The 23,024-nt window shown below is 37.6% G+C and overlaps 1 protein-coding gene across 1 annotated transcript in view; it reads right to left on the bottom strand.

The window, feature by feature from the left end:
• The window catches only part of PIK3R6 (phosphoinositide-3-kinase regulatory subunit 6), a 738,015-nt gene that overhangs the window by 284,363 nt on the left and 430,628 nt on the right, over positions 1–23,024 (bottom strand). Inside the window, exon 3 of the mRNA XM_044085023.1 lies at positions 14,553–14,660. Within this exon, the coding sequence (XP_043940958.1) occupies positions 14,553–14,660 (108 nt within the window). The remainder of the gene's footprint in view (positions 1–14,552; positions 14,661–23,024) is intronic.

The raw sequence follows: 23,024 nt of genomic DNA, 5'->3' as shown, positions 1-23,024 counted from the left end.
AAACATCAAACATATTTTCTTTGTTTTTGTAAAACAGTTTGGTCATGAGGTATAGCTGCTTTTACAGTGGACCTTAATGTTTTTTATTCAAACTCGAATAGCAAGAACCAATTAATAACCAAATATTTTTTGCGTGGTTTATTGTTATTCCTGCCTGCCATTTCCATATACATGGATCACTTTTACTAGTGGTGACCGTGTGGGTTGATTTATTATTTACAGACTTAATATTAATGTAGTTAGGTCAGGGTCAGGTAACAGTGTGTTTTTTGCTTCTTATGAACCATTAGATCTCTTATATAGTTCATCAGTATCTGACTGTGTTTTCAACACAGAAGAACTACACAGCTATTGTTAGAACAGCTTTTTATTAATTATATATCAGATATTAGTCTTGATGACTTTTCTTTTACAACATATACAGCCAATGTATTTTGAAGGTGGTTTCAATTTGGTCACAACGGTTGTGTAGAAATATGTTCTTTTCAAGAGGGTATATATTTTTTACGTTTATCCAACTAGCTTGTGAATTTCATGATCATTAGTTTTGTATTCTTGATAATTGTTTGTCTGCTGTCTAGTGAACACTTGGTTTGCATGCTGACACTATTATTATAATATCAAAAAATCTTTTTAAGGGGCACAGCCATTATTATTTATTCTTTTGAATAAATTTGGGCTGTAATTGTCCCTAACTTCCAGCTGACTCAGTATTTTTGACTGATATTGTCAGTGACCATTATCAAGTATGGATTTAACCACCTTTATAACAGGCCTCTCGGCAGACAGAGAGGATCTTAGAATATTTGGTCTTGGCCCTCTTTCAGCTGATAAAACTCAGACTATGGATCAGTCTGATTCTGAAACTAATTGTGCAGTTGCATTTCAAAATCTTTTTGGCCATTTAAAAACACTTAGATCAAACATCTGGCATTCCAAATTATTCAAGGCCTATTTGGCCAAAGGTATCACCCCCAGAGGGTTGGGAATACAGATTCAGCCTTTGGTTTCTAACCCTGACCAAGAACTCATGGAACAGTGGTCCTCTATTCAGCAGCAAGCTTCCACATCTTTTGTGGAAACTTTATCCAAATTTTATGATAGAATCATTGATTCGGAAATTCAAATAGTTTCAAAGCTAGTGGGTGACCTTAAACCTTTTGAAAGTGAAACATTTTTTAAAACACAACTAAACAAAGTAGCCAATGACCTTAAAACATTGGAGGACCAATTACGGATCAGGAAGTTGAAGAAATTCCAGAGGGATGAGGGTGACTATCAAAGCAACAACCCATTTGCCAACAATACTAAACAGGTCAGATTTACACCAAGGGCTCAGAGAACCCCCAAGAGAAAAAGACCTCATTCTATCCTCAACAAGACAGGTTCAATTCCTGTATCTTCTACTGAGGAGATATCCTCTGGCACTGATCGTGAGTTTCAGTCCATATCTAGGTCACCGCCCCCTAAATGCCATCCAAACACTATCCCTTTAGGTTTAAATACAAAAGAGGGGGGAGAAAACATAGAAGGAATCACAAACATACAAAGCTTACTGAAAATGGTCATGGAGAAGTACATATTCCATCAAGCAACAATGTGCTAAATTTATCTGATTTTGTATTGTCCCCTACACATCTGTTGGTCCTAAATAAAGGGTTGTCTTTTGTACCAGGCTTTATGGTCTCTGAGGATTTGTTAGCTCAAGATGTTGTTTCTTTTTGTAGAACATTGAACCTCAAACTGTTTTTTGGTGACTCTGGTCATGATGGCAATGAAATATTTATTATTTATTTATTATATTTATTTTACATTTGTTGACCAGGCTAGTCCAACTGGATAATTTCCATTTTCAGTGGAGGCCCGGGGAGAAAAGCTCCACAGATTAAAACAAGGTTATAGAAATTAAACATTTACAATAAATGCCTGTGACACAGACAGTGAGCAACAATGCATACATATTAGTCTAGGTCAAGTAATAAAAACACATAGTGCTATCTACATATTAAGAAAGGCAGTAATTCTTTACAATACAATTATGTGAGGATGGGATATTACATATTTTAAAATGTATATACATACTTGTAAAAGACATTGTTTGTACCCTTTTTTTTTTTTTTTTTTTTTTTTTTATGAGAACAGTAGTAACAGTACAGTCATACATATATATCATAAATCCACATTCAATCCACCCATGCATCCACTTCTACAACAGTTTCAGAGGAATATTCTTAATGATCTCCATTTTTCAGGTTCTGATATTTGTTTTAAATCTAACAACATTTCTCTGGCTGAACGGGAAGCCATTTTTGAGTTACTGAACAATGAAAATATTGTTATCATTTTGGCTGACAAGGGGGGTGCCGTTGTTATCTTGAATTGGAGTGCTTATGACAAGGAGGCGAACAGACAATTGTCAGATCCCAGTTATTATTCCTTGATGAGCATTGACCCTACATCCAGGTTTCAAAAACAGATTGAGGATTTCATATATTGGGCCAGAGATGAATTCATCATAAGCAGTGAAATTGCACAACAACTCATTGTTAAGGACCCGGCTTCCCAATATATTTACTTTCTGCCCAAGATCCATAAGGATCCCTTGAATCCTCCGGGCAGACCCATTGTTTCGGGAAGGGGTTACATTACAGAACCTCTTTCGTTGTTTCTTACCAAACATCTTAAACCCCTATTGGGCATGGTACGTTCAAGATTACATGACACTACCAGCTTTCTCCAGATTATTTCTGACAGTCAGCTTGAAGATAATTGGTTACTATGTACCCTAGATGTCTGTTCTTTATATACTAATATTCCACACCAATCTGGCCTTGAGGCCTTGTCCTTTTGGTTGGAAAAGGCAGATTTATATCCATCTACTTTCAATTCTTTTTTGATCGAGTTAGCTAAACTAGTTCTTACCAGCAATGTCTTTGTCTATCAGGAAAAATGTTATTGGCAGGTCAAGGGGACAGCAATGGGGGCATCATTTGCCCCTATTTATGCGGATCTTTTTATGGCCTTTGTTGAACATCATATTATGTATGATTGTGATAACAACATATTTTTACCATATATTGACATCTGGAGGCGTTACCTTGACGACTGCTGGCTGGTATGGACAGGAGAATTACAAATGTTACATGACTTTTTAACATATTTGAACAACAACATCTGGGGACTGGAATTTACTGTCCATTATGACCGCAGGAACATTACCTTTTTGGATGTTTCTGTTACTAAATTGGCTGACAACACATTATCAACTGAGGTATTCAGAAAACACCCTGAGTATAATACCATTCTTCATGCCTCTAGTTTTCATCCCCCACATGTCATACGTAACATCCCAAAATCTCAATTCATCAGAATCAAACGTATTTGTTCTAATGAGTCCACTTTTCAGACTCACAGGAGAGATCTCACCAATAGATTCAAATCTAGGGGATATGGCATGGGATATGTTTTAGGTGCTAGTAACATGGCTGATTCTTTTGATAAAGAAAATCTAATGAAGTATAAGGAGCACAAACCAAACAGCGGTTCCACTTTGAGATTCACAACCACTTATGCTAGAAACTCCAATCATCTGATTGATAGTGTGCGTAGACATTGGAACATTCTCACATATGATCCAGATATATCAAGTCTCATACCAGACAGATGTCTTTTTTCCTTTCACAAAGGAAAAAACTTGGGTTCTTTTTTTAATCATTTCAAACATGGGAATAGGAAGGATGATTCTAATCTAATTCAAACAACATTGACAGGGGATCTACTGATAGGTTGTTACCCATGTGGACACTGTACAAACTGTGACAAGATTAGCAAGTCAAAACAATTTTCTAGCAGAAATTGCCCAGTAGTTTATGATCTTAAGTTCTTTGCAAACTGCAGCACTGACTGGGTCATTTACTTGGCTACTTGCCATTGTGGTTCATTTTATGTTGGACAAACTTCCAGACCGCTAAGAATAAGGATTTCTGAACATATTAGCAACATTAAAAATAAGAGACTGAACAATGCACTGTACAAACATCATTCAGTACATGCTTCTGCCAAATTCACGTTTATTATAATTGATAGAATTTTTGGTAACAAGCATAACAAAACTGGGCTGCATTCTATTTTAAACACCAAAGAAAAGAAGTGGATAATCAAACTGGGGGGATTATTCCCACCTGGTTTAAATGAAAATCTTTGATTGAACCAATTGGATTAATGATGCGTGTGTATATATATCTTTGCTCACCATAATGAATGTAATTAACACTGAGGAAGGCTGTGTTTTTCCTGCCGAAACCGGTCTGTTTTTTGTTTTTGTAATGGTCTAATTTACTTCATTACAATAAATCCTGGAACATTGTATGCTGGCTCTTTTTTCTGTTTTGTTCATTGACAGAACACATGCATGTCTGGCCCAATTTAGAAGCTAGGATTTTTAATAGTTCTTCACACACAGTGATCAGGTGTTATCACATAAAGTTACCCACCTATTTATGATGTTAAGCTACAATCCTAACTGTGCATAACGTTTTAAAGAAGCTTTACAAACATTTTCCTAAACCGGATGTATGGCAAACAAAACATAAAATCTGGGACAATGCTTTTTTTAAAAATAGATAGAAAGATGTTTCTGTGGAAATCATGGAAGCAGAATGGTCTTTGTCAGATCAATTAACTATTAACAGGTAGTGATATTAAATACAATGTAAGTTTTGACAAGTAACATAGCAAGCTGGGTATCCAGACTATGGACTTTTTGAAATTTTTGCAACTAAGATATTTACTTTATTTCTCTGTTCTCCTTATCTTGCACAGAACGTTTTATACCATACCACAGACATCGTCAGAAGTGATTGGCTATACAGCTATGTGCGACCCCATTAAATCCACCCATATTTACATGTCAATCTTTAAAACTTGTTTAATCAAGATTCAGGAGATGATAATAGAACACTGTAAGTTTTTTGGATGTATGATTTATGAGGCAATTCCTGCTGTTAAAAAGATCTAGTTATTGCACCCTATTAGTCATTAGTTAAGGCTATTGGACTCCTGCATGTCTAATTGACAAAGGATATTCTGTCATAAGCATGTGTCATTTTTGTCATGGAAAAAGGAATGATGAGCTTCACAGATTCGGGGAATGTATACAGGTTCAGCAACTTTGGAAAGTTTGGGCTCAAAGTATATCCTACATATTTATACCACCCTTGATGTCTCACCTATGTCTTGGACATTATGTGAGTTGAACTCTATCCTAACTGTGCATAACGTTTTAAAGAAGCTTTACAAACATTTTCCTAAACCGGATGTATGGCAAACAAAACATAAAATCTGGGACAATGCTTTTTTTAAAAATAGATAGAAAGATGTTTCTGTGGAAATCATGGAAGCAGAATGGTCTTTGTCAGATCAATTAACTATTAACAGGTAGTGATATTAAATACAATGTAAGTTTTGACAAGTAACATAGCAAGCTGGGTATCCAGACTATGGACTTTTTGAAATTTTTGCAACTAAGATATTTACTTTATTTCTCTGTTCTCCTTATCTTGCACAGAACGTTTTATACCATACCACAGACATCGTCAGAAGTGATTGGCTATACAGCTATGTGCGACCCCATTAAATCCACCCATATTTACATGTCAATCTTTAAAACTTGTTTAATCAAGATTCAGGAGATGATAATAGAACACTGTAAGTTTTTTGGATGTATGATTTATGAGGCAATTCCAGCTGTTAAAAAGATCTAGTTATTGCACCCTATTAGTCATTAGTTAAGGCTATTGGACTCCTGCATGTCTAATTGACAAAGGATATTCTGTCATAAGCATGTGTCATTTTTGTCATGGAAAAAGGAATGATGAGCTTCACAGATTCGGGGAATGTATACAGGTTCAGCAACTTTGGAAAGTTTGGGCTCAAAGTATATCCTACATATTTATACCACCCTTGATGTCTCACCTATGTCTTGGACATTATGTGAGTTGAACTCTATCCACCAAATGGACCCCCTTTCCCAGAAGCTTTGGCTCCAACATGTGTCTTTGGTGAGTAGACAATATATTGCTTCTGAATGGAAGTCCCCTAAATATTTTTCAGTCACTACCATTCAGTAACACCTTATAAAGTATGCTAAACTATTTAGTGAAACAAGGGTAGACTGACTAACCTAAAATGAGACGAGTCAAGACACGTCAGATTACTCTGAGCTTTATGAGAAGGATGGTCAGTAATGTATGGCATTCCTTATATATACCTCTCAACCTCTTAGCACAAACAATCTGGACAAAGCTTGACATAATGGGGGGACAAAGGCCCAAAAATAGGAATCGATTTTAAATATTGCTCTTACAAACTTAGAAAGTTCCTATAATAACAGGATTTGTCTTAGCATGAATTTTCTTGAAGGAGATGAAGTTTAAAACACAAATCATTATTTATTGATTTCAGTCTTCAGATCATCCCAGTTGTTTGCCAGAAAATCACACATTTTATGATAAAGAGACCAAAAATATGACTGTAAAATCTGGACATTCTGTGAAAATCTGGCCATTTGAAAGGTATGTCCCTACATCTCAGGTTCCCTACTTATTTTTAGCCTCTTATAACTGCTTTCCCCTCCTTGTTGTTAACCACTGAATTCACTAGTCATGTTATTCTTTCACCCATTTTGTTCTTCAACTTTTCCCAAGTCAAGATACCTGGGACAAGGCCTCTTGTTATGATTCTCCTTAGATATTTCTGTAATGTTCTTTTTCTTGCACTCATTCTTTATTAGACCCTCGAGGGATGTTTATTATAAATAGCTATTGTTATTAGTTGAGGCTTGTTGACACATTTACTGCTTTAACTCTTAAAAGTTGTATTAGTCTTCATCCATTGTACTTGTGTCCATTGCATAAACTTGTTACAGTTTTCTGGTTTGTTGATGTTTTTGGCAATAAAGAAAGATATTTATTTACATATTAAAATTTCTTTGAGTCTTACATTTTCATTGACAAGCTACATTATATCCCAAATGTACTGAGATGATCTTTTTCATTCTGTTGTTTAAGCATCTTCATTTTCGCTAAGCTCGCCTTCTCAGGGTTTAAAAAAACTAACATTTTCTGATATAACTTCTTTCCCTGTCTTCTTTAACTTCTCATTATTCACAATCTGTCTTTTAACTTTATCCTAAGGCAGATCTTCCTGAATATTCTGCTTTCTGATGATTAATTTTGCTTTCTCCATCTACCCTAACTGTTTTCACTCTGTATTAAAAATCCCACCCCTTATCTGTATATATTTTGATCTCCTTAATGACCTTAGTAATAACTTTATACATAAAAAAAAAGTTTTGATAGAATGACCAGGTAGGTGTGGTGGAAACACTAGTTCCTTAGCAGCAGAACACATTAGGACCAGTTTTATGTACTCTAGAGTGTTAGATGCACAGCAGTGTATGACTTTTTGAAGGACTGTTCCCTGATCTACAGAATGTTTCTCCCAGCTGTTCAGAAAAAGTACAGTTGTGTAAAATCTGACCATAACGGTAGATGTCCTTGCCTTCAGTGCTGCAGTATTCATTACCTATGGGGGTTCCCTGCCATGGAAGCCCGACATCCGGCCAATCTACCAAAGCCTACCATTGCTTTAAGGTATGCTGAACATCATGCAAACGCTCCTTGCATAGCATAGGGCATAAAGGTGACATTCACATGTACCATCCTCAGAACGGATTGTCCCAGTAGGAACACCAATACAAGGAAATCCCAAGAGAACCTGCACATCCAGGAAGGAAAAAGACTATGGGGAAGGATGGAGAGATGAATACTGCAGTGTTGAAAGCAAGGACATCTACCGTTATGGTAAGATTTTACACAACTGTACTATGTCCTTACATTCACCGCTGCAGTATTCATTACATATGGGAGAGTGCCAAAGCTGAAGAAGAGACTTTGGAGGAGGAAGCAGCAGTACAGCCCTCTAAGAAGCCAAGAAGAATGGCATTAGCAAAACCAATCCAACTTGTAGTGTTTGGTAAAATTATGCACAGGAGTCCAGGTAACTGCTTCAAGAACAGAATTACTGTTTAAGCCCTTAAAAACACCAGATGAAGCTACAGCTGTAGTAAAATGAACCTATATAGAAGAAGGAAGGCTTTCACCATGAAAAGAGTTAACAAAAAGAAACAGCCTTTGAAATACAAGAAGAAATAGTTTGCTTGGAAACAGCCAATCTTAAATACCTAGGATGAAAAGAAACAGACAACTGATCAGATATTCTAATAGCTTTAGCCTTATTCAAATAAAATCTGAGCTGTCTATGCACGTCCAAAGTATGCAGCACCCTCTCACTGTCAGATTGTGGAGAGGGGGGGGGAGTAGGTAAATTAATAGATTGATTAAGTGACAACTCATTAACCACCTTAGGCATAAAAGAAGGATTAGTACTCAAGGACACCCTGTCCTCATGGAATATCAAAAAAGGTGGACAAGCCATAAGGGCTTGCGACTCAGGCACCCATCTGGCAGAAGTAAGAGCTAACAAAAAAACTATCTTACAAGAACAATGTTGCAAGGAAACTGAAACAACAGGCTGAAAAGGAGCTTGAGTCAATTTCTCCAGAACAAAATTAAAATCCCAGGGAAGAGAAACAGACTTCCTCGGAGGTCTAATATTAAGGACGCCTTTAAGAAATTGCTTAGCCTCAAATTTAGAAGTTAAAGGAGGAGTTAAAGGCAGACAAGCAGAAACAGCTGATAGGTGGGCCTTAAAAGAAGAATAGGCCAAACCAACATAGAAATAAGAGAGAACCAAAGGAACAGTCACAATTAGTGGGCCCAGGTTATGGCAGAGACACCAAATAGAAAACCTCTTCCATTTAGACAAGTAGGATTTCCTAGTAGTAGGTTTCCTGGCCTCCTGCAGGATCTGCAGCACATGCTCAGAAAAAAGGTGTCTATGAGGAATCATAACCCTACCACCCACAGTGTCAGTTGCAGTGTGGACAGGTGGGAATGGATGAGAGATCCCTTGTCTTGTGTGAGTAGATCCACCCTGTGAGGTAACGTGTGATGATAGCCCTTGGCTGGATGCAGAAGTAGAGGTAACCAGTGCTGTCACAGCCAAAAGGGAGTCACCAACAAGATTTTGGAAGCATTCTGTTGAATCTTGAACAGGACTTTTGGAATGAGAGGAAGGGTGGGGAATGCATAAAGAAATAGCTCCTTCCAAGAATAAGAGAGGGTGTCCACCTTTCACACCAGAGGACCTGGGACTCTGGCACAAAAGAGAGGAAGTTGATTGTTCAGAGGGGAGGCAAAGATATCTACTTGAGGAGTACCCCACTGGTGAACAATGTCCAAAAACACATCCCTGTAGAGTATCCAATTATGGGATTGAATAAAGGACCTGATCAGAGTGTCTGCCATAATGTTCTGATCTGGATGAATATAAGCTGCCTGAATTGTCACTTGATACTTAACAACCAGATCCCATACCAGATGTGCCTGCCAGCAAAGAAGGTAAGATCTTGTTCCCCCTGTTTGTTGATATACCGCATCACTGTGGTATTGTTTGTGAATATCTTGAGAGGTCCTGAACAGAAAAGCGGATGAAAGGCCTAAAGAGCCAGCATAAGAACTCTCATCTCTTTGTTGTTGATATGCTCCTTCTGCTGATAAGGCGACCACACTCCCTGAACCCTCAGGGAGCCAAACGTTGTTTCCCATCCCACATCCAAAGTGTCTGTGAAGAGATCCTGATAGGGAAAGGCGGGATGAAAAGGGAGCTCTGGATTCAGAGACAGCTGCTGAATCCACCAGAGAAGTTCCTTCTTAAGACAAGGAAGAAGTGGAACTGTAAAGTCAAGAGGATGCACATGCTGAAGCCACACCAACTTCAGAAACCACTGAAAATTCCTCATGTGGAGTTTGGCAACAGGAAGCATCAGAATGGTGGAAGCCATGAAACCCAGAGCTCTCAGAAACTCCATGGCTGTAATGGAGGCCAGGGGAAGAAAATCTTGAAAGTAAGAAATGAGAGTTAAGGCCCTCGGAGAAGGCAGGGATGTCAGCACTGGCAACGTATAAATCCCACAATCCGGAAAGACATGATCCTGAGAAAGAGTCAGAGAAGAAATTTTGAAGTTTATTGTGAACCCCAGGCTCTGAAAAAGAGAAATGGCAAAACAAAGATTTTGTGAAAGGACCTCCGGAGAGGATGCCTGAATCAGCTTGTTATCCAAGTAAGGAAATATTTGGATCCCTTGAAGCCTGCAAAAAGCAATCACAGAAGCGAGGCATTTGGTGAACACCCTCGGGGCAGTAGAAAGGCCAAAGAGCAAAGCACAGAAATGAAGATGCCAGGAGGCAACAGAAAATTGCAAAATCTTTCTGAAAAGAGGATGGATCAGAATATGGAGATAAGCATCCTTGAGCTCCAGGGAAACCAGAAAGGCCTGAGGAAGCAATAGAGGAAACAGTGTGAAAGGACAACTTCCAAAAAGAAGTCAGCTTCAGAAAAGTGTTTAGATGAGAAAGGTCTAGAATCATTCTCCAAGTACCTTCTTTTCTGGACACTAGAAACATTCTTGAATAAAATCCCTTCCCTTTTTGGAACACAGGCACCGCTTTAATAGTACCCTGAGACAAGCGATCTCAAAGAACCTCTGAGAAAAAAGGAAGTTGTTCCTGAGGAGGCTGAGGAATACCCATAAAAGGAGGATGGGATATCCACACCATGTAGTACCCCTGATGAATGATTGACAGAATCCAAGAAGCCAAGGGGATTCAAAGCAAAATAGGAAGAGAAACAGAGAGGTGAAGAGAAAGAGGAATGTTGCTGGGAAGAGGCAGATAGACAGCACCTGGTTTGTCAGGAAAAGAAGGCTTTTTAATCCCTGCAGTATGAGTGGCCCTAGCAGGGGAGCCCATTTACCACCTCTTTTACCTTTAGCAGGAGGGAAAGATTGTCTATGAACAAATGCTGGCTTAGAATGATAGTTTCTCTGAAATTTATGCACAGGAGAAACAAACAATTTTTTTAAGTTCCTGTAAGGCCCTTCCCTTCTCCTGAAGAGTCTTAAATCAGCAGCCACTTCCCCAAACAAATATTTATTATCATCAGGTAAAGGTTGAAGCCTAAGCCAAAAATACCTCCTCATTACTGAACCAAAAGCAGCAGCCCTAGAAGAGGCATCTGCTGCATCATAATTACATTTAGTAGAATGAAGAACTACTTGAGAGGCAGTGCCTAGCAAGGAAAGATATGAAGATTTAATCTCAGAGTCTGAAAGATCAGAAAAAAAGCTGACAAGCCTGAGAAAGAAGCACCAACATATACCTAGATATAAGGGTCTGATAATTAATTGCCCTAAAAGCTAGGGTAGCAGAAGTTTAAACCTTCTTACCCAGCCTGTCCATGGTTCTGCTGTCTTGTCATAAGGCAGTAACTTGGATGAAGGAAGCAACTGAGACAGATTATCACAGGCTATAGACATCATAGAGGGGTCAGCAGCAGGACATTTAAACAAAAAGGAACAATCCTCAGGCAACCTATAAAACCTATCAGGCTTCTTGGGAGCAGAGGTCAAGTAATCAGGCACTTTAGAGGCATTGGAAAAAACATCCAGTAAAGCAGCCAAAACAAAGGGAATAGCCACAGGTTTAGGAGAGTCCATCTGTGGTAACTCATAGTACCTCTTACAGATATCAGAGACCTCTGCACAATCCCACTTAAAAATTTCCATCATCCTAGAGACTGTGCCCCCAAAGAAAATTTCCTTGGAAAGAGTATCTGGGCTATTAAATTTCTCTTCTTCTGACCAACAGTCTAAGGGAGAAGGAATCTGAATAGAATAAGTAAGGGATTCTTCATCAGAATCCAACTCTTCCTCAGAAGAATTCAGTTCCCTGTGCCTTTTAAATGGAGAAGAGGATCAAGGAGGAGCAGGAACTGAAACCCTTTAAGGAGGCCTTAATGACAGTAAAGCATTGACTAAACGCTGAGCAAAGGCCTGCCACTCACTTTATAGATCCCTAAGTGCAGAAAAAACATGTTTAGCTTTCTGTTTCTTTTTTAAGGGAATGTCAACCCTAGAAAAATAACAAGGCTCTGACTCAGGACAGCATTCAACAACAGTAGTAGGAAGGTTTTCCCTATGGAGAATCTGCAGAACCTCCTTTGACCCCTCAACCATGATTTCCCCTGAATGTCCAAAATGGACACCAGCAAAGTCTTGTTGGACATGCTGCCTGCCAGATCCTTGCTTGCCTCCAACCCGAGCATGGCAGAGAAATCTGACAACACAGCCAGGCAAGCCTTTGAGTTTGTAACAACCTAGGGAGAAACACCCGGCAGAGGCTTCCGGTCTTACCTTTTTCACCTTCTTCTTCCCTGATGGCTGACCCTTGGAGCAAGAAACTCCTTCTATTGTATCTTTAGCAAGAAGTTTAAGATGCTGGTTCTTAAGATACAATGAAAGGGAAGAAAGCCTATTACGAATGGTTTTTGGGACAAATGCCTGACAAATCGAACTAGACACATGGTCGTGAGAAGCTCCTAGACAAAAAGGAACTTATCGTGGATGTCTTTATGGGGAATCTGTCTCCCACACTGGCATTTACTCTTCCTGGATGACATTAATCCTAAACAGCACAAAAATTCAAGAAAAAGAACAAAACCCCATCTGGGCACTTATCGGCAATGGTGAGAAGTTCAGCAAACTGCAGTAATCACCAGAATACAAAAATGCAGTGAAAATGGCAGAAAATGGACAAAGGCAAACAGACCGATGATTAAAAACAGTGGTCAGACTGGTGGCAAAGAAGTTCTGAAGATGTTACGCCTGATCGTCACCTTTAGGAGTGTTTGGGTGATGTTCAGCGTACCTTAAAGCAATGGTAGGCTTTGGTGGACTGGCTGGACACTGCGCTTCCACGGTAGGGAATCCCCATATGTAATGAATACTACAGCAGTGAATGTAAGGACATATATTATGATGTGCTTGATTCCTCATGGCCTTACAAGCTTCTCTCCAAGAAACTGATATGTGGCACTTCTCATGCTTGCCATCCCTCTATGCAGAGAAAAAACTAAAAAGCATTTTAGAGCACAGATCCACCAGAACATGCTCAAGTACTTTTCTACTGGGGTTTACATCCAGTAAACATGGGGTACTGTAATGCTCATAATGAAGTACTGGCAAATTTACCACTGGGGTACATCTTAATGTATTGTGCAGGAAGGTGGTGCCCTAGGCTACTGCCACCAAGGGTGCACTGACTTGATGGAAAGTGAATAAATACACTTCTGTTTCTTATGAGGTGATAGAGTCTTGGAGGCAGAATGTATAGAGATCAGAGTACAGCATCAGAGTCCTTACAATGGGGCTACAGGGGTGACAGCCCTTCAGTAAACACCATTTAAAATATTTTGCTATTTACAAATATCATAGATCAAATTGGGTAGGGAGACAACCAGATTGGTAGGTCAGGTGCTGCGATGTTTCTTAGAGCAAACTGAATCTTTCATTTGTGTAGTGACATTAACACTGCATATATCACACAACTGCACAAACAAATGTCACAAATATCAGGTTACCCTGCTCATGCTTTAAGAGACACTTTATGTTTTCTTCTTTAAAACACAATCTTCTCTATGATTTGAACTGTTGGCCTGACTCATTATGTATGTTTATTTTCTTGAAATATTAAAAATAAGAGTTCAAATGACTAAGTACTTCATATTTAGCACTTGAGCTGTTTTGTATGTGATGCATGTAACTTCTGCTTTGATGAATCACATGGCATTAATAATGACTGCTTCAAATTATACCGTTTAGTAGCCAGAAATAATTTACCTGCAGTGCAGTCCTAAAGTTTGTAATGCTGTGTATGTTTGTAGGTGTGTGTGTGTGTGTGTGTGTGTGTGTGTGTGTGTGTGTGTGTGTGTGTGTGTGCGCGCGCGCACGCGCGTGTTTGTGTGTGTGCATGTGTAGTGTATGTGTACCTGTGTGTATGTGTCTGTATGTGTTTGTGCGGGTTTGTATATGTATGTATGTGCATGTGAGTATGCATGTGTGCATGTGTAATACATTTATATGTACATGCATTGTAAGGTACAGGAATAGGAGAGGAATTTGCTACCCTTTAACATGTTTACTGACACAGGATGGGCACTGGGAGTTCACCTAACTTCTTTTAATGCTCTTGCAGAGCATTATCTTGCAGTCATAAGAAGTGTTTCCTATCTCAGCCACACTGTTATGTTTGCATGTGTGTATGTGTGTGTGTGTGTGTGTGTGTGTGTGTGTGTGTGTGTGTGTGTGTGTGTGTGTGTGTGAGATACCTTTATATGTATGTGTTTGTGTGTGTGTGTGTGTGTGTGTGTGTGTGTGTGTGTGTGTGTGTGCGCATTGTTAGGTACAGGAATAGGACAGGACTTTACTACCCTTTAACATGTATTTTTGATACAGGATGGGCAGTAAGAAGTCACAACACATCCTTACTGCCCTTTCATGGCATTACCTCACAGTTATAGTAACTGTTTCCTACCTTGGTCACACTGGAAGCCCGGGTGGTGGTGACCATCAAGCTCACGCATGATGGCTTGCACACTGCGCAGTATGTCTGTCTCAGCTGCTGGATAGGTGGTTGCAGGAACTGCAAGATACAAATAAAAGCCACATAACTTACTCTAATGTTGTCATACTTCTAGAATTACAGGTATAATCTACCAATTAATAATATACACTGCTTAAGTTTCTAGGCTTTAGTCCTAAAATTCTGGGATAAAAATCTGTGGTTAATACGTGAATACTGTCAGACCCTCTGCAAACTGTTTAGCTTTCTTACTTCTCTTTGGCTGTTGTTAATAACAAGTTTAAACCTACTTACACTAATGCAATTTAAACTAATGGTAAAGCACAATGATTTTATGCAAAACAGGCCCTGCAAACACATATGACGGGGTATGACTTTGCATCAGTTTTTAGAAGCAGTTGTCATAAAGTACTAAGCTTTCCTTTACTGAACAAAAACATTTTGAGCTACTCAGATCAAAGAACTGCTTTTGGTCAAAGGTAGATTTCCTAATCATATCACACAAACAATATATAGCAACAGCTGTCAATCAAAGTGAGATAAACTAAAATAAAGTGTCCAGCACAAAGAGCCAAAGTTCATATAACAGATAAATGATAAAAGGACATGTCAGATTAATGTAACATACTGAGGTGATACTCAATCACTTCTAAATGATGCAGCTTTTCATATAAAATACAAACGGACAAAGAACATAGTTCAAATTTTACTGCTAAATACATTGTCTACTCATTTTAGTTCCTGTATGATCTATTATATGGTTATAGAAATAAATAAATACAAAATATAAATGTATTTAATAATTCGTAATTGGAGCAAGTTAGAAGACCTGGCAGGAGCAGAATACAGAATACTAGAACAATAAAGAATATTCTGGATGGTAATATGCATTACAAGACATTACTGAAGATACCAAAAAGAAGTGCATATAATTTAGCATCTGTATTAATCAGTTCTGAAACATGGCTTCCATAATGTGTATTAAATAATTGCAATACATCACAAACAGGGATAACATAAATGTTCACATTTAGTTCAGAAACAGATTTCATAAAGTCTGAATTCAGCTTCTTAAAGAGTTGTATTTCTGCATAAATTGTCCACAGCTCAAGAACAGACAAATCCAGTTGAGAAATTGTAGATAAAGTACCAGAAGCCATCTTTTATGCTGCGGCCCATCAAGCCCTTATATGAAAGACAGACTTGCATAATGAAGTCAGCAACCTGGAACATGGATCCACCAGCCCAGCAACAAATGCATCTTAGCACAGATCTGAAAAATGATCATTTGTGGCATTGAAGAAAAGCTCAGGTGAAATGGCCTTACTTGTGTGTTTTGGGTAATAACAGTACAGCACATCAATGATATAATGTTGTAGTCTCCAAAACAAATACAGTAACCTTGTCACGCTTCAATGCTTTTACTTCAAAGTTTTGTTTGCACAATGTTGCAGGGACAGGGTGCTCATCTCTGCAGCTGGTAACCTGAGCTTGGGGGAAAAACTCAGGCCACTCGGAGGATCAGCAGAGAAAGATGGGAAGAAGTTGCTGACAGCCATTTCTTCTATTCTGGGGGAAGGGTTAGGGAGAGGTCACCACTGATGTAACCTATAGTGGAGACCAGACATCTTACAGTCCACTCCTCTAATTGTGCAGCAACTGTAACCATTGCTGGGCTGGTGGATCCATGTTCCAGGTTGCTGACTTCATTATGCAAGTCTGTCTTTCATATAAGGGCTTGATGGGCCACAGCATAAAAGATGGCTTCTGGTACTTTACAATTTCTCAACTAGATTTGTCTGTTCTTGAGCTGTGGACAATTTATGCAGAAAGGCAAAGTTCATGACAATCTGAGGCCCACCTGGCAAAAGTATACATTTAGGGTTGTGAAGAAACAAGCAACTGGGTAGTACAGGATTTTGCATATTAGGGAACCAGTGAAAATATCTTGAGGCTAAGCAGTGGATTCATGAGGAAAGGTGGTGTAACAAATAATAGTGTGACTTCAAAGGTATGTTTTATATTTATAATTAATGCACACTAAGGAAGAACTTCACTAATTGTAATACATAAATGAAGAAATAAATAAATACATAAAATAAACGGGGGGGGGGGGCAGAAAATTTGATAAGTAGAACAGAACGTAAAATTACCTATCATGTTTGGTAACTGGTACAGAGGAGTCTGGCAGCTGGTGTAGAGGATTTTCACAGTGAGCTATTAACAAATTGCTTCTTGTGATCCAGTGTTTGATTCCCTCAACCCCATTTGCCTATGTATGTGACTCTTAAAAACTACCTTAACTAGACAGTGCTTCTGGCTTGAATCTGAAAATGACTCATGGAAACTATTGCTCTAACATGGATAACAAATGCAAATAAATAAATGTAAGGCTATGAAATAATTTCATCTAAAAGATGAAAATGCATTAGAGACATTCATTGAAACTTAATTCATCAAACTGCATTCTGACAAACCAAACTAAGCTAAACCAAATAAACTTGCATTGTATTAAGTTAAACAAGTAAAATGTTTCTTGATTAAAAATATTAAGCATTTTTTGTTCTTGGATGAAGCTTGCCCCCTACACTCCTTTCCTGCGGGGACTGCAGTAGCCCATAGCCCCGTTGATTAGAAATGCCTCCTAGGTCATCACATTGTAAATTTCAATGAAGCTGAGCTCAGACTTCATGAAATCCTTTTTATTTTCATTTTATTTCAACAACAAAAAGAAGGATGATACTGTGATTTGTGTTGGATTTACAACTGCTTCCACGTGGTGGCATGCATTGTATGTTGAGTCTATCAATGACAGCTTTGCTTTTTTGGGAAAAACTAGGTATCTTTTCCTTATCTGAAATGCTACAGATTCAGATTCATTCTCAGTGAATTTTAATTTCAGACATTTTTTTCATTCTTGCATAATTCAAAGAACTATGTTAGAACATACTGTCATGATTCCCTTAAAATTAAAGGTTACTGCTTTCATAAAGGCTTTGAAGAAACAAGTGTAAGCTGGGGAAGTGTTCAAAAATGTGCTTTTCCACTTAACTATACTAAATGTGTATTCTTAGGTTTGGTCATTTTCCATGCACGCTTTTCCACTTACCATACTAAATGTGTATTCTTAGGTTTCGACATTTTCCAAGCATGCTTTTCCACTTACCATACTAAATGTGTATTCATAGGTGTGGTCATTTTCCAGGCATGTTTTTCCACTTACCGTACAAAATCTGTATTCTTAGGTTTATTCATTTGCCATATATGTTCTTCCATTTACCATATTAAATGTGCATTCTTAGCTTTGGTCATTTTCTATACATGATTTTCCTTTTACTGCATTAAATGTGCATTCTTAAGTTTGTTCATTTTCAATGTGTGCCATTCCACTTACCATGCTAAATGTGCATTCTTAAGTTTGTTCATTTTCCATGTGTGCCATTCCACTTACCATGCTAAATGTGCATTCTTAAGTTTGTTCATTTTCCATGTGTGCCATTCCACGTACCATGCTAAATGTGTATTCTTAGGTTTGGTCATTTTCCATGCATGCATGATTTTCCACTTACCATACTAATAAATATGCATTCTTAGGTTTGTTCATTCTCCATAACTGGTTTTCCACTAACCATACTAAATGTGTATTCTTTGGTTTGATCATTTTCCATGCATGCTTTTCCACTTATCATATTAATTGTGCATTGTTAGGTTTATTCGTTTTCCATGTGCTGGGCCTACATTTTCACCATGTTCATATTACATCCCTTCATCCTGAACTGTGATAGCAGTGAAGTTAAATTCTTAGCCCTGTGTTCATCTGACACACTGACTGTAGGTGAACTTCTAAGAAGTGTGAAATGGCAATGCCATATTTAGTGAGGTGGAGAGTCATATATGCCATTAAGAAATATGGGGCCCAAATATCAAGTAATGGCTAAATTTCTGCAATTGTTAAAGAATACATCCATTTTCTTCACAGCAAAATAAAAAGAGTGTACAACTGATATCTTTCTTTATCATGGTGTTAGACACTGGCAGACAGTATATCCTGTAGTGTGCATAAATGAAGACTTCGTATTTGAAAACTCAGAAAACTCAGTGTCACTTTCGTACTGTAGGACTGGATTTTATATTGGAAAAGAAGGATGGTGAAATGGAAAGGGGCCTTATTAATAATACAAAACTACAGTTGTTTATTGAGAGGATACCGCTACTCCCAAAACTGGAAATTTCAGAATTAAACACTTGTCAGTGTCATCACAAGGGAATTAGACACTGAAGGATAGTGTACCCCAAAAGTGCTGTTGCATTGTGAGTATAAGTGTTAGTTGGGGAAAAAAGACAGTATCTGAAAATGTTATCATTATTAGTATTATTAATATAATAATGCACTTTTGTTCCAGTAAAAAGGCATGTATAAACACAGTCTGAGATTTGATTCTGGTAGACTGCCTTTCTTAAGAGATAATTGATGTGATAGGGCATACAACCAATGAATGGACCAACAATTTGTTATCAAATTAACACAGACAAACGCTTATAGTTTTCAGAGACAACAATTTTTTTTTTCAGGAATGAGGCAGTGATAGACTGGGTACAGGAACACATCCATACAATACAGCCCCAAACCCCCAGAGTCATAATTCATGCAAGGCATTAGTGCTGAAATTGAAACTAATAAAATTTGTTGTATTTGTTCCTGCTATAAAATCATATCAATCTGCTGCCTTTACATAAAAGTTTTCTTTATTTTTGAAAACCTGAAAACTGGCAGACAAGGAAGCAACTGTTGTTCACACATGCAAATCTTTACCCTTAATGATTCGGCAATTCTGTAATTCTAAGTTGTGGATGTTTGGAAGAGCAACACAGTTAAGATGAATGATTTTTTTTTTTTTTTTTTTGTATTATAAATCATTTGCAATTTCCAGTGTAGACAGATTCATTTGTGGTAGATTGGGAATCTGCCAGTGTAAACAGATAGGGACGTGACCCGTCAACAGTGTGTTTTGCATGAGGGAATTTGGAAATGAAATACAGTGACAGATTAGCAAACTGCACATAGAATTTAGTAAAAGGATAGTTTATATTTTTCCAAGAAGCAATTGAGATTTGGGGACTATGCACCCACCATCATCACTGATGATGGATACTGGGATTGGGATTAGGAGAAATATTTGCTGCCAGTGAGTTATGATGTTTGTAGATCAGAAGCATACACTGCTTTCTCATTAACCAGAAGGACATCTTATTGTATTACAAGAAACAGCATGTTATGAATGCTACAAATATTCATAGCATGTCAACACAGTTTTATCAATGACTATAGATGAACAGTAGACATTTTTCTATAGACTACACAAATTTAATAGTCACATTCATTCTCTGTGTCTGCACCATTTATGATAATATCCCTGCATGTAGTGACAGAAATAAAAATGAAAGGGTTGTGGAGGCTGGCTTGTCTGGAATACTGTCAAGTAAAATAGTGAGTTGAAATACTTGACTTGCTCTGTTGGAGTTTGACTAATACTACTGATAAATCAATGTATATATGCTTTTTAGAACAGTAGTACCATACAGTGTCATTCATTTTATATTTGGTTTCACTTCCGCTGCTTTAAAAATATATTGTACTAAAATAATGTTCAATGACATACCTACAAAATCCAGCAGATTTTGTTTAGTTATGGCTTATTTTTTTTGCCCTTTTATTACTTTATTAGGTCTGAAGAAGGATGTACTGAAACTTGGGCTTAATCATATTTAAAGTGCCCATTATTTTTGGGGATGTGTTGCAAATGCAGGATTTTATTTTAGAGAGGTAGTAAAATAAATATAAAAATAATGTACACCTGTAAATCCATCAAGCAAGGTAGAAAGATACTAACAGAACCGGATTTTTCTTTAAAAGGCTAGAACGTGGGAAAACTCTTAAAAAATGGAAGATTCAAAGACAAAGGCAAAAACATGAAATTCATACTGTAGTTAGCCCAGTTCATGTGGGAAATATAAAGGTTTTGCTGGATGGCATATTAGAAAACACTTAAGCAATATGCATCTAACAGAAAGGCACAGAATGATAGCTTGAAGCACAACAAAGTGTCAAAGAAACAGAAGTAAGCAATCTGTTGATCTGACATTAGGCAATCTTTTATCATTTGTAAGGTTTACACTTGTACTTTTCTCCATAACCAAGGTATACATTTATTTTTTCAAATTTCAAAGTGATGCTATAGCGTCAGAAGCATTTTCTATGACTCTAGTACTGTAGTGGGGAGTTGGACATGTGACTGAATGCAGTCCAGCCATATCTACAAAATGGCACATCAGCCAAAAATTTCACAAGAAGGTGAGCATCACTCTGGGAAACTTTTTTTCTGTCATTCGATGGGCAGTAACTCTGGTATTGGTTATAATAATTAAAAGCAGAGCAAGGGTCACAAGGCATGCATGGAGAGTGAGGGGGAGCTTCATCACCTCAAAAAGTATACTTTATTTAAAATTCTCTAACAGGCTTTAAAACTCTTAGATATAATGTTCATTTGAGTGATGCATTGGCATACTGAGAAAATATCTTCTTGCAGTGGTGGTCTTTGGTACATTTTTAATAGTGTGCACTTTTTATGTTCAGGAGAAATGCCTTTGTGTGAGAATATGGAACCATAACGTGGTGGTGCTGCAGTAGCATTGTTGCCTCACAGTAAGACGTTGTCCTGTTCGATTCTCAGCTAGAGTGTCTTCTGTGTGGAGACATGCGTGAATGGGCGTACCTTCACTGAAGGTTGTACATCAGGGCTGGCAACTCGGCATGTAAAAATCTACTGCCAATCATTAGCGGACCTGAATTCCACGGTGGCGACCCCTAACCGGGAAAAGCCGAAAGACTCAACAACATTCTTAGTTGTGTGTTTTTCTAATTTTTTTTTTTAATTGAGTGGTAGTCTTATTGTCTTTCAGGTATAGAAACATTGCTTTCAAATTTGAACTATGGGCTGATACTGTCCTCCCAAGGAAAATGATTTTATCCTTGTAATTTCTAACAAAATGTATTCATTGCAGCACTTGCATATCATTTTGAGTATAATTCCAGCTACTGAATTTGCTCTGAATTTCAATATTTTATAACCTTGCAATCTTAGGTACGAACTAAAGGGTATAGTATTCTCACACTAAACACACTTCTGGTAGCATCCTAACAAGAGCTCTGGCTTGTTAAAACCTTTGCAATCATCATTTCTAATATTATGTAATTTTCAATGAGTGTTTGGCATCTCTCTGTTTCTCTCTCTCTGTCTTATTACAGTTTTGTTTGCCATCTGCATAACCACACATATCGTCTGGAATCTCTGGTTTGTGTTATGTGTAATAATTAGAAACCCAGGTTATAGGATTAATGACCCATTCCATGATATCTGTATATTCTAGTTATGCTTTTTAATTTTGATTTTGATTTTATGTGGAATGGTGTGGCTGTCAGACAAGTCTTAATGTATTATCTATACGTACCTTAACTGCTGCATACTTTTCCTGTAGGTGAACAGATACTGATCATTGTTTGAGGTTGCTGTCTAAAGGATACATCATTTTGATAAGTCCAAGATTGTCTGTGGTATTATGAGTTCATTTTGACTTTCCAGTTATATCAGTTCCATTCTGCCTAACCAGCTCATAACATGCATTCCCTATACTGGCTGCAGCAGTCTATAATTTTCTTCCTTTAACAGTCAGATCATCAACCTATTTCCCTATTTTCAGATTTGTTGCGTTTCAGCACTTCAGTAACTCTTTGTCAAACATAGTTGCTTCCCTTAGTAATACTGAAAATACCCTCATGAACAGTAGTCTTACGTCTCTTTCACATAGAACTCTTACTATCTCACATCCCACTCATTTCTTCTTTCTAGTAGTCATCGTTAACCACATTATTCATAACTGTTATTAATGCAGTCTGTAACCAACAAGATTAACTTGTGTCCTTTGCTCATACTACATATGGTGTGTGCAGCTTGATGCTCAAAATTTGACAGTTGCATTCCTCTGAATTTTTTCATGTCAAAGTACTGTAATACTCTTGACCTTCTCATATCATACTTATTTTAGCATAACCTACTATTCTAAAAGTTATACTAAATGCTTAGATATCTTAATTATTGACTGTTACACTCATTATGCATGTCCAGTATTTATGTTAACAATCTTTCATACTTACTGTTTGCTTTTTTTAATCTAATTCAGCTAAGTACACCAGTCTTGTTTTACTGACTTCTTTGAAAACACTTATAAATATCCTGTACTTCTTCCATATATCTGAAAATATACAAATGTAACAGTATGCTTTTTTGCTGTTTAAAACAAACTCTACTAAATTAACCATTGCACTTTATGAGTGACTTGTGTTTTAGCAGGTCTTATTGTTAAAAT

This window comes from Protopterus annectens, chromosome 10.part0 (assembly GCF_019279795.1).
Source record: "Protopterus annectens isolate FY-2018-M chromosome 10.part0, PAN1.0, whole genome shotgun sequence".
NCBI lineage: Eukaryota > Metazoa > Chordata > Ceratodontiformes > Protopteridae > Protopterus > Protopterus annectens.
Note: the sequence above shows the minus strand (reverse complement) of the source record. Positions and strands in the feature narration are given on the sequence as shown.